The sequence below is a fragment of the Scyliorhinus torazame genome, chromosome 4, assembly GCF_047496885.1.
Source record: "Scyliorhinus torazame isolate Kashiwa2021f chromosome 4, sScyTor2.1, whole genome shotgun sequence".
NCBI lineage: Eukaryota > Metazoa > Chordata > Chondrichthyes > Carcharhiniformes > Scyliorhinidae > Scyliorhinus > Scyliorhinus torazame.
Window position 1 is genome coordinate 337,678,915 of NC_092710.1, and position 14,953 is coordinate 337,693,867.

The following is a 14,953-nucleotide window of genomic DNA, read 5'->3' on the forward strand; positions in this document are numbered from 1 at the left end:
TCATCGCATGAAACGGCGATGCAGCAAAAAGAAATGGAGATGCAGCAATTAGAGAGAGGAAAATGCATGAGACAGAGTTCCAGCTTAAGGCACAGGAAATTAGAGGGCAGCTTAATCTTCGAACAGAACCCAGAGGTAGGAGCCATTTTTAGGGCTTTTGTGAAAAAAGCAACACAAATGGAGTGGGTGAGAGAAAAGTGGACAATACCACATGCAGAGGGCACAGGATGTTTGTGCTTCCCTGTCGCAATGGGTGGAAGAATTATGATGAGGTAAAAAAGGCTATTTTGGGTGCATATGAATTTGTTCCCGAAGCATACAGGCAGTTTTGGAATTTTAAGGAGACGGCCAGGACAGGCATCTGCCGAATTCGAAAGGGTAAGCAGAACAATTTTGATAGATGGGTATGAGCATTAGGGAGGCAGTGGCGTGGTGGTAATGTCGCTGGACTGGTAATCCAGAAACCCAGGGTAATGCTGGGACCTGGGTTTGAATCCCGCCAGGGCAGATGGTGGAATTTGAATTCAATAAAAAAATAAGACCACAAGACACAGGAGCAGAATTAGACCACTCGGCCCATCGAGTCTGCTCCGCCATTCAATCATGGCTGATATTTTCTCATCCCCATTCTCCTGCCTTCTCCCCATAACCCCTGATCCCCTTATTAATCAAGAACCTATCTATCTCTGTCTTAAAGACACTCAGTGATTTGACCTCCACAGTCTTCTGCGGCAAAGAGTTCCTAATTAAAAATCTGGGATTAAAAGTCTAATGACCCATGAAACCATTGTCAATTGTCTTAAAAACCCATCTGGTTCACTAATTTAAGGAAATCTGTCATCCTTACGTGGTCTGGCCGACATGTGACTTTTAAATGCCCTCCGGGATGGCCAATAAATGCTGGCCCAGCCAGCGATGCCCACATCCCATAAACAAATAATTGAAGAATTCCCTACCTTGTATGTTAAGAACCCATGCTGAAGACCGCACGGTGAAGACTGCTTGGCAGGCTGCAATTATGGTTGATGATTATGAGCTAATCCATAAATTTAAACCTTTGTTCTGTCACCCCCATAATTTGTAAAGGACAGGAGAGTGGGAAAAAAGCGGGTAGCCGGGGTAAAGAATGGATAGCTAGGAATTCTCTGAGATCCCCTCCTCAGACCCGGAAGGAAGGTACTGGGGATGGAAGTGAGACTCGGAAGCCTAGGTGTTACAAGGTGGGACACGTTGGCTCAGCATGTTGCAAGTTGCAAGGAAAGCCAATGGGACGAGTTCATAAGGGAGATTCTGAAAAGGGAACAAAAGTGGAGAATATTTCAGGGCAGACTGTAGCTTAGGAGACCTGTGGGAGCAGGTGTAATGAGGAGAGATGCAGGGTTTTGTCTAAGGGGAAGACCACCTGAAGATTTTTTAATCTTTCGTTCTTGGGATGTGGCGTCGCAGGCAAAGCCAGCAATTGTTGCTGTCGAACTGAGTGACATTTTTAAGAGTCAACCTTTTTAAGAGCTGTGGGTCTGGAGTCACATGTAGGCCAGACCAAGTGAGGGCATTAGTGAACCAGATGGGTTTTTACAACAACCAACAATGATTTCATGGTCATCATTAGACTCTTAATTCCAGATGTTTTATTGAATCTGCCGTGGTGGGATTCAAACCCATGTCCCCAGAGCATTACTCTGGGTCTCTGGATTAATAGTCAAGTGACAATACCACTACGCTACCACCTCAATTGATGGAGCCAAGCCCATAACTATCTTAAGGGACAAAGATGCTACTCCAATCCTCTTATTGGAGAAGGATTTGGTGTTCCCTCCATCTCAATGAAAGCTAAGGTATTGGTGAATACTGTTTATACCGTTGTATAAAGTACAATTGAAGTGTGATTTAGTGTCCGGTCCAGTAGTAGGCAGAGCGGTTAAGGAATTCCCAGCGGACGGAGTAGACTTATTTTTGGGAAATGATTTGGCAGGAGTGAAGATTGTAGCTTCACCCATGATTACAGAGAGTCCAAGGGAAGTACTGCGGCTAGTCCAGGAGATACCAATGGCAGGACAGGTGGGAATTTGGAAAACTCATGGGGCATTAAATGACCCAAAAGAAAGAAATGCTGAAAGTCATTGATCACACATCAAGTGACCGTGAATCTGATTCTGCTGATACTGATGAAATTATCACTACGAGAATGATTCTTCACAGCAGTTTGTCAAAGATAAAATCTAGCAGAGAACCAAATTCTGAGAAGACCGAAGGGGACCATAAGAAAGAGGAGTCCGGGTGATAGAGATTAAGATGAGAGTTCTGAATCATGTTTTGGTTCTGATTATGAAGTAATGATAAACAACTCCAATGAATAGACCTGTCACTAACTGATCTTGAACAAATGGCAAGTAATTCCTCTAAAGCCAGGGAGGAAGACAACAAATTGGAAGAAGAAAGTGACTTGGACTTTTCTAAATTTAACTTGCTTCTGCCTTTTGGAATAAACCCGTCGTCATCCACTTCAGGTGCAAATATTTCCCAGGGCAGCCTGCTTTGAAGGGAAACATATATAATAGTATGGCATTGGTTATTCAGGATGAGGGCAGCAAGGACTGTGAAGTGACGCCAAGCGAATGGCTGATTAACCTACATCCTTTTAAAGGACCACAGTGCCTCTTCAAGGTGAAGGAAGCAAATCGCAAAGGAGGTGAAATAATCAGCAATCAATTCCTTAAGGTGGACGGAGAAAAATGCAGCGATTCTGCAATTGTATCTTGTTAACAGAAAACAAAGTTTGTGGAGCCGATAACGTGGCATCCTCTGAGTCTGAAAGTAAAGCAAAAAGTGCCGAGGATACCGGCAGTCTGCAGAAGGATTTGGATAGGTTAGGTGAATGGGCTAGGGTCTGGCAGATGGAATTCAATGTTGCCAAGTGTGAGGCTATCCATTTTGGGAGGAATAACAGCAGAATGGATTATTATTTAAACGGTAAGATGTTAAAACATGCTGCTGTGCAGAGGGACCTGGGTGTGCTGGTGCACGAGTCGCAAAAAGTTGGTGTGCAGGTGCAACAGGTGATTAAGAAGGCTAATCGAGTTTTGTCTTTCATTGCTAGAGGGATGGAGTTCAAGACTAGTGAGGTTATGCTGCAATTGTATAGGGTGTTGGCGAGGCCGCATCTGGAGTATTGTGTTCAGTTTTGGTCTCCTTACCTGAGAAAGGACATATTGGCACTGGAGGGAGTGCAGAGGAGATTCACTAGGTTGATCCCAGAGTTGAGGGGATTAGATTATGACGAGAGGTTGAGTAGACTGGGACTGTACTCATTGGAGTTTAGAAGGATGCGGGGGGGATCTTATTGAGACATATAAAATTATGAAGGGAATAGATAGGATAGATGCGGGCAGGTTGTTTCCACTGGCGGGTGAAAGCAGAACTAGGGGGCATAGCCTCAAAATATGGGGAAGTAGATTTAGGACGGAGTGTAGGAGGAACTTCTTCACCCAAAGAGTTGTAAATCTCTGGAATTCCTTGCCCAGTGAAGCAGTTGAGGCTCCTTCTTTAAACGTTTTTAAGAAAAAGATAGATACCTTTCTAAAGAATAAAGGGATTCGGGGATATGGTGTACGGGCCGGAGAGTGGAGCTGAGTCCACAAAGATCAGCCATGATCTCATTAAATGGTGGAGCAAGCTCGAGGGGCCAGATGGCCTACTCCTGTTCCTAGTTCTTATGTTCTTATGTAAAGAACAATTGAAAACTGGAAAGCACAAATAGTTTCAGTCCATACACCTAAACGAAGATGAGAGCTGTGATTACGAAGACTCTGATGAAGAGGGAAAAGCTGTAAACAATGATGCATATATGGCTAACCAACTCTGAAAAGATTGAACCCTCAGTTTTGCTTATCGCTGCAAGTAGCCATGTGAAGGAAAAGAGAATGCAAAGCTGGAGGGGTTGATGAATGTTTATTTTTTTTATAGATGTTTTTTATTTGGTTTTTCGAACATAGTATATTTACAGGTGTACACAAAGAAAAAAGGAAAATGAGAAGATAATACAAACAAGATAAAAACAACAACGCTATATAATTAGAAAAATCAGGTAAATAGAAAGTAAAGAGAAACAAGGCGTTGGGGGGTAAAAACTGGGGAAGTGTGTATATACATCGAGGTACTGGAGAGACAATTGCAGTTTGCCTGTATACATGTCTTGTGTATTCTTCTGGGATTTTTTTTAAACAAAGAGTACATACAACACCAGTAATACAAAATAGATCTGGGTGGGAAGAATGTTTATTGACTAAAAATTAACCAGATACTTCCCTCTGCACTGACAATACTCCTTGTTGTTTGGCTGTGGAAGATCCTCAAAATTTGGATAAACATTCATTGCACATCAGAAAAGACTGCACTTCGTGCGAGGCAGAGGCAGAAATGCAGAAGAAACCCACTCGGGGGGTCCTCTCACATTTGAACAGTCAAGAAACCCGACACAAGGAAACACGTCTCTGATTTTGAAGAATGCACTGTTTGAAGGTATCAGAGGGAGTCTTAAGACCATGATGCAAAGCTAACAACAGAAGAACAGAGAAGATATAAATATACTGAGAGTATGGACCAAGTTGTAGGGAAACACCAGGGAGCACTCTGTTAACACAAGAAACACAACCAATAAAGCCATGCTGGTCTTGATTAAAACCACGGAGACAGGCTCAGAGACTGGAATACAGTGCATGTTGGACATGTGGCAGAAACAAGGAGAAAGCTGTGATCCACCAAATGCCAAGTAGGGTTTGAGAAGTTGAAGGCCATGTAAATGGTGAACGCTATACGCCCGGACTTTTCGGACCATTTCAAATGGCCACAGATAACCTTTTGCTGTATGTGAGGGATCCGGGCCAGTTCTTTTTTTAAATATAAATTTAGAATATCCAATTCATTTTTTCCAATTAAGGGGCAATTTAGCGTGGCCAATCCACCTATCCTGCACATCTTTTTTGGGTTGTGGGGGCAAAACCCACACAGACACTGGGAGAATGTGCAAACTCCACACGGGACAGTGACCCAGAGCCGGGGTCGAATCTGGGACCTCGGCGCCGTGCGGCAACTGTGCTAACCACTTGTGCCAGCGTGCTGCCCTGATTCGGGCCAGTTATAAAAGACTGCATGGGTATATTGAAGGCTCCTTCTTGGGGTATAAAATAGACTTTGGGAAGAACGATTATTTTGTGGTTAACCCTTCAGGGAAAGGAGCAGGGTTGGGTTAGGGGCTGCAGTTCCATATAGCTAGGACTAGTTTCCTGTATCTGGGCATCCAGGTGGCATGGGATTGGGTGCAAATTCGCAAATTGAATTACACAAGCCTGGCGAGCAGGGTCAGGGCGGATCTACAGAGGTGGAACAGCCGTTGTCGCTAGTGGGTCAGGTTCAAGCCACTTATGAACATTTTTCCGGGATTCTTGTTGTTATTTAAATGTCTCAGTTTCTCTACCCAACTCATTCTTCCCCGGGGGATAGATTGGTTCATAGCGGGTTTCATATGGGTGAGGAGAACTCCTCGGATTCGGAGGGGGGTCCCACAGAGCGATAGGCAGGCGGAGGGGCTGGTGCTGCAGAATTTGATGTTTTAATTTTGGGCAGCCAATGCGGAGAAGGTGTTGGATGGTGTGGTGACCAGGAAGCTATCTGTGTGAAAATGGAGTGGGGGTTGTGCAAGAGCACACCAGCCTGGGGGTGCTGGTGACAGCATCTCTGCCGTTTGCTCTGGTGAAATATTCTTCGAACCCCATGGTCATCTCCACTTTGAAAATGTAGTGGCAACTCCGTCAGCATTTTAAATGAATCATTTGTTTGAGCCGGTGAAATTGGACGCCCATTTGGGGTGTGGAAAGGTAAGGGGCTGGAAAGGGTGAGGGATTTGTTTATGGATGGGCGGTTTGCCAGCTTGGAGGAGGTGAAGGACAAAGGCAGTACTTGGTGGTTCGGGTATCTTTTAAGTCAGTCCAGGTATGGGATTTTGTTCAGTGGGCATTTCCGACATTCCCAGTAGCACCACCGGCCACTTTATTGGAGAGGATACTGTCCCACGCGGGGTCGGAAGAGGGCAACATGTCCAGGATGTATGGATGGATTTTGGGGGTAGAGCAGGTCTCTAGAAGAGATGAAGGCCAGGTGGGTGGAGGAACTGGGACCCATGTTGGAGTAGAGGGTGTGGAGTGAGTCCCTCTGCAGGGTGAATGCTACGTCATCTTGTGCAAGATTGAGTTTGATCCAGCCCAAGGTAGTAATTAGGATGAATCTCACCACGGCCACAATGAGTCGATTTTCTTGAGGGGATTGAGGATCAGTGCGAGTGGTATTTGAGAGGCCTGAGAACCACACGCACTGTTCTGGTCCTGTCCCAAATTGGTGGGTTTTGGGGGGGGGGGTTTCAGCACCATATCGGCAATCCTAAATGTTGATTTAGAGTCAACATTTGGGGTGTCGGAACGTGCTCTCGTCACTAATGTAATAGTGGTTATCAACGAGGAGGCTGCTTAAATCAAAGTGATTTATTCAAACAACAATGGGATGAAACTATACACTGGTGCAGCAACTACAATACAGGTCTTTACACCTTGGGCCCACGCTCCGGATCACTAGCTCCCAAGGCCCAGGCACTTACTTCCCATTGGCTGAAGTTTGTGCGCTCCTAAGCAATCGGACCCGGGTGAGTCACATGACCTGTGAATGATCACCCCTTAACGGGCCACACTACCACACCTATCTTACAATATAAACATGAGCTCATTTGCGTCATTCCACCATTGGCAGCTGTGCCTACAGCTGGCAAGGCCCTAAACATTAGAATTCTCTCCCCAAACCATTCTCCCTTTTAACACTCCTTAAAAATCTACCTCTGATCAAGCTTTTGACCATCTTACAGCTCCTTTTATAACGTCTTGCTATGTTAAATGCATTATTTTTTTCATAGAATTTACAGTGCAGAAGGAGGCCATTCGACCCATCGAGTCTGCACCGGCTCTTGGAAAGAGCACCGTACCCAAGCCCACATCTCCACCCGATCCCCATAACCCAGTAACCCCACCCAACATTAAGGGCAATTTTGAACACTAAAGGCAATTTAGCATGGCCAATCCACCTAACCTGCACATCTTTGGACTGTGGGAGGAAACCGGAGCACCCGGAGGAAACCCACGCACACGGGGAGGATGTGCAGACTCCGCACAGACAGTGACCCAAGCCGGAATCTGGGACCCTGGAGCTGTGAAGCAATTGTGCTATCCACAATGCTACCGTGCTGCCAAATGCAAATAATTGCAAATATAAATGCAAATAATTGTTAGGTAGCCGAGTGTAAAAACATTTTGATAATGATTCTGCGAAGCGCCTTTGGTCATCTTGTGGTGAATGTAAATACAGTTAATTCACCAGTTATGTTCTATGTTATTAACCCTGTGGATTTTATCTGTGGGCCATTGTATGGCTTCACCCACAGGGGGAGATGTTGGAGCATGTACGGGCTCAGCCCATGGCTCTGCCCGTTTGAAGGAGTATCAGAGTAGTAGGCCTGTGGGACTGTCCTCCGTATGTACCAGTTGCAGGCAGGCAAAGTTGATAGTTAATTAAAACCACTGTTTTACTCCGACACGAGTCTTTGAGTGAATTGATGGTCGCATCAATTTAATTAACTAGCTGAACAAAAACGATTCTGGAGACAGCCCTCAAACCTGACAGACTGAAGCTCGATCCACAGGCTGCGGAGGCGAAGGAAATTTTTTCACACTGGCTGCAGTGTTTCAAGGCCAACCTTGCCACGTCATCGACGCCATCCGTCACGGACAAACAAAAATTGAGTCTCCTCCACGCACGAGTGAGTCACCGCATTTCTGTGCAACTCGAAGAGGCCACCTCATATACCGCCGCAGTCGCAATCCTCGAGCGCATCTACGTGCGGCCTGTGAACGAGGTCTATGCGCGACATATTCTCACTACTCGACGCCAGCGCCCCGGGGAGCCACTCGACGACTGCACGACCTCAAAGACCTCGCACGCAACTGCAACTATCAGGCCGTTACGGCCACTCAGCACATGGAGCTCGCCGTCCGAGACGTCTACGTTGCGGGGGTCAAATCAAATTATGTGCGGCGGCAGTGACTGCTCGAGAAAGGGGCCCAGGACCTGGACGAGACGGTGAAACTGGCGACTTCACTGGAGGTCGCTTTCCAGAGCCTCACTGCATTTCCGGCCGAACACTCGACCCCCTCGTGGGCTCCCGACCAGAGACTACCCCAGGCCTGTGCTGCGCGCCCACCCGCTCATCATGGGGGGTTGCCTTGTTCTTTTTGCGGCCAGCCTCAGCACCCTCGACAGCACTGCCCAGCCCGCAACGCGCACTGCAACAGTTGTGGCCTAAAAGGGCACTTTGCCAAGGTCTGCTTCGCCAAGCCTAAGCACGCGAACTCTCAGACCCGGACTACCGACTCTTAGGCCCGCAGACCTCGCAATGTGGCAGCGTGTCCTCCGACTCCGCACAGCACGTGCGACTCACGGGGGCTGCCATTTTGGCCATCCTCCCCCACGCGGCTGGCCACTTGCGATCCATGGGGGCCGCCATCTTGGACGCCATCTTCCTCGACGCCCGCCACGCTTGATCAACGGGGGCCGCCATCTTGGACGCCATCTGCTACACCGCTCAACGCAAATGACCTGCTCGGACAGTCACCGGGTGGCCGCCCCAGCACAGCCGACCACGCGCCGGTTACCCTCAACTCGACGCAGTCACGTTGGACCAGACGCGACCCAAGCACCTCGAGCTCAATGATGGCCGTCCGGATTAACGGGTACGAGACACCTTGCCTGTTCGACTCCGGGAGCACCGAGCGCTTCATTCACCCGGATCTGGTAAGCCGCTTCTCGCTCCCGATATTCCCGGCGCAACAAACAATTTCCCTCGCCTCCGGGTCGCACTCGGTACAAATCCGAGGGTGCACTACGGTAACCTTAGCGATACAGGGCGCTGAGTACAGTCATTTCCAGCTGTACGGGCTCCCAGACCTCTGCGCACCCCTCTTAGGGCTCAATTTTCAATGTAATCTCAAGAGCCTGACGCTTAGCTTTGGCGGACCCCTGCCCCCACTCACTGTGTGCAGCCTAGCCACTCTGAAAGTCGACCCTCCTTCCCTCTTCGCTAACCTCACCGCTGATTGCAAGCCAGTAGCCACTCGCAGCAGGCAGTATAGCATGCAGGACAGAATATTTATTAGGTCTGAGGTCCTGCGTCTCTTGCGGGAAGGAGGCATAGAGGCCAGCAATGGCCCCTGGAGAGCTCAGGTGGTGGTCGTCCAGACCGGGGAGATGCTCCGGATGGTGGTTGATTACAAGCAGGCCATTAACCGGTTTACGCAACTTGATGCATACCCCCTTCCCCGGATTGCAGACATGGTCAATCAGATCGCTCACTACCGCGTGTTCTCCACAGTGGATCTGAAGTCTGCATACCACCAGCTCCCAATCCGTCCGGAGGACCGCCACTACACGGCGTTTGAGGCAGACGGCCGCCTTTTTCATTTCCTCCGGGTCCCTTTTGGCTTCACAAACGGGGTTTTGGTGTTCCAACAAGCAATGGATCGAATGGTGGACCAGTACAGGCTGCGGGCCACGTTTCCGTACTTGGAACAACATCACCATCTGCGGCCATGATCAGCAGGACCATGACGCCAACCTCCACCGATTTCTCCAAACCGCCCAAAAACTTAATCTCACCTATAATAAGGAGAAATGTGTTTTCCGCACAACCCGGCTAGCCACCCTCGGCTACGTCGTGGAAAACGGCGTCCTAGGGCCCGACCCTGACCGTCTGCGCCCCCTCCTGCAACTCCCTCTCCCTCACTGTCCCAAGGCCCTAAAGAGGTGCCTTGGATTTTTTTCCTACTACGCCCAGTGGGTCCCCCAGTATGCGGACAAAGCCCGCCCACTATTTAAGGCCACCCTTTTCCCTCTGGCAGCTGAGGCCCACCAGGCATCAAGGCGGACATCGGCAAAGCCCCGATGCCGCGGTGGACGAGTCCGTCCCCTTTCAGGTGGAGGGCGACGCATCAGAGGTCGCTCTCGCTGCCACTCTCAATCAAGCAGGCAGACCGGTTGCGTTTTTTTCACGCACCCTCACCGCCTCTGAACTTCGACACTCCTCGGTCAAAAAAGAGGCTCAAGCCATCGTGGAAGCCGTGCGGCACTGCAGGCACTACCTCGCTGGTAGGAGGTTTACCCTCGTCACCGACCAACGATCGGTAGCCTTCATGTTCGACAATACGCAGCGGGGCAAAATCAAGAACGATAAGATCTTGAGGTGGAGAATCGAACTCTCCACCTATAATTACGACATAGTATATCATCCTGGGAAGCTCAACGAGTCCCCAAATGCCCTGTCCCGCGGCACATGCGCCAGTGGGCAAGAGGACCGACTACGGGCTATCTACGACGACCTCTGCCACCCGGGGGTCACCCGGCTCACCCATTATATCAAGGCCCGCAACCTGCCCTACTCCACCGAGGAGGTCAAAGCTGTAACCAGGGACTGCCAAATCTGTACGGAGTGTAAACCGCACTTCTATTGACCAGATAAGGTCCACCTGGTGAAGGCGTCCCGGCCCTTTGAACGCCTCAGTATCGATTTCAAAGGGCCCCTCCCCTCGAATAATCGCAATACCTACTTTCTCAATATTATTGATGGGTTCTCCCGTTTGCCATCCCGTGCCCCGATATGACCACCCCCACTGTTATCCGAGCCCCGCACAGTGTCTTCACGCTGCTTGGTTTCCCCAACTATGTCCACAGCGACAGGGGCTCATCGTTCATGAGCGACGATCTGCGTCAGTACCTGCTCAGTAAAGGCATCGCCTCGAGCAGGACTACCAGTTACAACCCCCGGGGAAAGGGACAGGTGGAGAGGGAGAACGCGACGGTCTGGAAGACCGTCCTACTGACCCTACGGTCCAGGAATCTCCCGGTTTCCCACTGGCAGGAAGTCCTCCCCGATGTGCTCCATGCTATTAGGTCCCTCCTTTGCACGGCCACAAACCAGACTCCTCATGACCGCTTGTTTATTTTCCCCAGGGGGACTACCTCAGGGGCCTCGCTCCCACCCTCCGAAACACGTTCGGGCCCATAAGACCGATCCCCTGGTAGAGAGGGTCCAGCTCCTGCACTCAAACCCGCACTACGCATATGTTGAGCACCCCGATGGTTGACAGGATAGTGTCTCCCTCCGAGACCTTGCGCCCGCTGGCTCCGCCACCACTACGTCCACAGTACCCCCTGCGCTGTACCCCGCTCTTTCTCCCATGCCCAGCGCCCCCGTGCCCATTTGGCTCCCGCGCTCCCTTCCACCCGGCACACCAGTCCGCAGGAATGAAGCTCAGGAAGAGCCGCTCCCGGAGTCCACCCCTGGGGCTGCACTGGACCCACTTCCCCAGCCACCTGAAGCGGCTGCAACACCAGTGCTTCGGCGGTCGCAGCGTACGATCCGGGCGCCAGACTGGCTGAACTTGTGACCTTTCCCCCCCGCCAGACTTTATTTTTTTACAGGAGGTGAATGGAGTGAATATAAATACAGTTAATTCACCAGTTATGTTGTACGTTATTAACCCGGTGGGTTTTATCTGTGGGCCATTGTATGGCTTCACCCACAGGGGGAGATGTTGGAGGATGTTGGAGCATGTACGGGCTCAGCCCCTGGCTCCGCCCCTTTGAAGGAGTATCAGAGTAGCTGGCCTGTGGGACTGTCCTCAGTATGTACCAGTTGCAGGCAGGCAAAGTTAATAGTTAATTAAAACCACTGTTTTTCTCCGACACAAGTCCTTGTGTGAATTGATGGTCGCATCACATCTCTTTGCATTTAAACATGGAAGTGTAAATGTGAGCTGCTAATGCTTTGTGAGCAGAGAGTTGAAGAGGAGATTTGATAGAGGTGCTCAATACTCTGAAGAATTTTGATAAGTAAGGAGAAACTTTTTCTAGTGGTCAGTAAACAGAGGAAGCAGAACTAATGTCATTGGTGAAAGAACCAGAGGGGACATGAGGAAACTTTTTTTATGCAATGAGTTTTTGTCATCTGGAATGCACAAACCTGAAAGTGTTGGGGAGAACATTCAATCATAAACATTCAAAGAAAATTGGTTTTAAATGCTTAAAGGGAGAAATAATTTACAAGGATGTGGGGAAAGTGCAGGGATTTGAAATCGGAGAGTCAGCATAGACATGATCGGCTGAATGGTCTCCAATGCTGTATCCTATACTTCCAGTCTGTGAACTGGCACATTAATATTTTTCTAGCCACTATGCAGACTTTAATCTGTTTCAGTAGAAATAGCAGAAGAGCTAACTACAATGGTTATTTGTGTCTCACTGGGATCAGTCTGGGCTTTGGCAACTTCCATGACAGAAATAAAGGGATTTTCATGGCTACAGCTAGCCAAGCCCATTGTTCTAAAATGCCAAAATAGTCTCTCAGTATTGTCAGTCTTAAGGAAAAAATAATTCCGCTTGGTCTTAGTATCAGCCTTCGTTTAGTTGATGGCGCCTTGCCTCGTGAGTCAGAAAAACATGAATTCTAATCCCTCTCCAAAGATTTGAACATATACTCCAGGCTCACACCTCCCTGCAGTTCTGAGGTAATGTTCGACTGGGTTGCAGGGATAGGGTGGGCTTAAGTAGGGTACTCTTTCCAAGGGCTGGCGCAGACTCGATGGGCTGAATGGCCTCCTGCACTGTAAATTCTATGATCAGGTGCCATCTTTCGGCTGAAACGTTAATTCAGATCCTGTTAGTCCTCTCGGGTGAATGTAACAAGAAATTTCAAGGCACAGCTCAAAGAAGAGCAGGGAAATTCTCCCTGGTCTCTTAGCTAATATTAATCCCTCAACTGATATTATTAAAACAAATGATTTGGCCATTCGCCTCATTGTTTCCTATCCATAAATTGGATGCCACATTTACCTTTATAATAAGTACTTCCTTGGCTGTAAAACAATTAGCAACACCCTAACCTGGTGAAAGGTGCTTGTAGAAATGCAAATTATTTTTCTCTTTTGTTGAATTCATTCTGGGGAGATTATTTTTTCCAATAGATGTAACAAAAAAAAAAGGAACAAAAATAGATGGAACAAAAACTGTTTAAATCCTGAATCCTGGGTTATAGGTTGTTGGCATGCTCCTCTATTTTATATTACGTGGCTGCAGGCTGCCTTTAGTACATCTGCTAGTTGATGAGATAATTTTACTGTTCAATTTACAGAGTGCAGAGAAGAGAGACAGCGCATCATCGAGGAAGAAAAAGCCAGAAGAACACCCATACCAACCTTTGTGAAATTTTCTGCTCCGAGATCTACAAACGAATCTGGTTTCCCCAACAGTCATGTTTTGGATGCTCTCCATGAGCAAAGCTCTTCAAAAGCTCCTCTATCCGATGATAAGAACACATCATCGAGTTGGGCAATTTCCAGAGAGGAAAGTAAAAGAGCAGTGGACATGTGGGCACCTGCACAGCAGAAGAGAAAGAACTCTGAGGACACCAGCGTGAGTGGGTATTTTCGGAAGAACACCAGTCTCGGTGATCTAAGGCAGTCTCCCGCCACAGCAAAGAAACTGGACAAGCTAGTCAGTGAGATCCGACGGGAAACCAACGTGATCATTCCTGAACGGGATCGGAAGATTGCAGCATTAATGCTGGTTAAACATCAGGAAGAACAGGAGAGGCTGGAACAGCGCCTCAAAGCCCAACAGTTCTGGGATAAATTGAAGAGGACAGAAAGATTAACGCAAATGAAGCAGGAGACGGAAAGGCAAAAGGGCTTAATCAAGAGTATTGGCAGGTGACTGCATTAAACATTGTGTTCTCTTTCTGTCATTAGGCTTGTTTAACCTACTGGTACCACTGCAGCATGGAGGGAATACAGAGCTGCTTCAGTATATGCCTCTTTGATTCTCCTGTAATACTCTGAACTGAGGTGTGCAATTTATTACCACTAAACTACTCAGACTCTCATTCTCCCTATTTCCAGAATTTCTTATTCAGAATTATAGTCCATGGGCAAAAGATTGTTCCGCAGAGTAAATATGGAAAATCATGAGATGTACACCATGTCAACTCACTTGTCCTATTTTTAATTTATCACCACATGACTCCCTCCTCCTCACTCACCTTACTCAGATGGGGACTTGATTATACCGAACCATAGAAATTGTACAGCACAGAAGGGGGTCATTCGATCCACGCTGACCCAAAGACACTCATACCATTTCTAATCCCATCTTCCTGCATCCGATCCACAGCCCTGCAGCTTACAGCACTTAAGGTGCAGATCCAGGCACTTTTAAAAGAGTTTAGGGTCTCTGCCTCCACCACCATCTCAGGCAGCGAATTCCAGACACCCAACGCCCTCTGCCTAAAAATGTTTTCACTCGCATCCCCTCTAATCCTTCTGCCACTTAGCTTGAATCAATGGCCCCTGGTTTTGAACTCTCTTCCAAGGGAAACAGGTTCCTCCTATTTACTCTATCTCTACCCCCCTCACAATTTTGTACACCTCAATCACGTCACCCCTCAACCTCCTCTGTTCCAAGGAAAACAACCCCAATCTCTCCTCATAGCTACAATTCTCCAGCCCTGGCAACATTCTAGTAAATCTTCTCTGCACCCTCACCAGAGCAATTACGCCCTTCCTGTAATGTGGTGACCAGAACTGCACACGCTACTCCAGTGTGGTTTCAGCAGGGCTTCTACTGTTCCATCGTTATATCCTTATTTGTATAATCTATACCTCTGCCAATAGAGGAGAGCCTTCTATACAACTTTATCTACCTGTAGTGCTACCTTGTGTGCTAAGATCTCTCACTTGATCTACCTCTTTCAGTATATTCCCATTTATTGTGTTTTCTGTTTTACTGTTTGACCTCCTTAAATGCATTACCT

The 14,953-nt window shown here is 48.1% G+C and overlaps 1 protein-coding gene across 1 annotated transcript in view; it reads left to right on the forward strand.

Annotated features, from left to right (window-relative positions):
- LOC140411163 (coiled-coil domain-containing protein 185-like) overlaps positions 1 to 14,953 on the forward strand; it is a 46,117-nt gene that overhangs the window by 16,177 nt on the left and 14,987 nt on the right. The window contains exon 2 of the mRNA XM_072500241.1: positions 13,277 to 13,853. Coding sequence (XP_072356342.1) covers positions 13,277 to 13,853 — 577 coding nt within the window. The remainder of the gene's footprint in view (positions 1 to 13,276; positions 13,854 to 14,953) is intronic.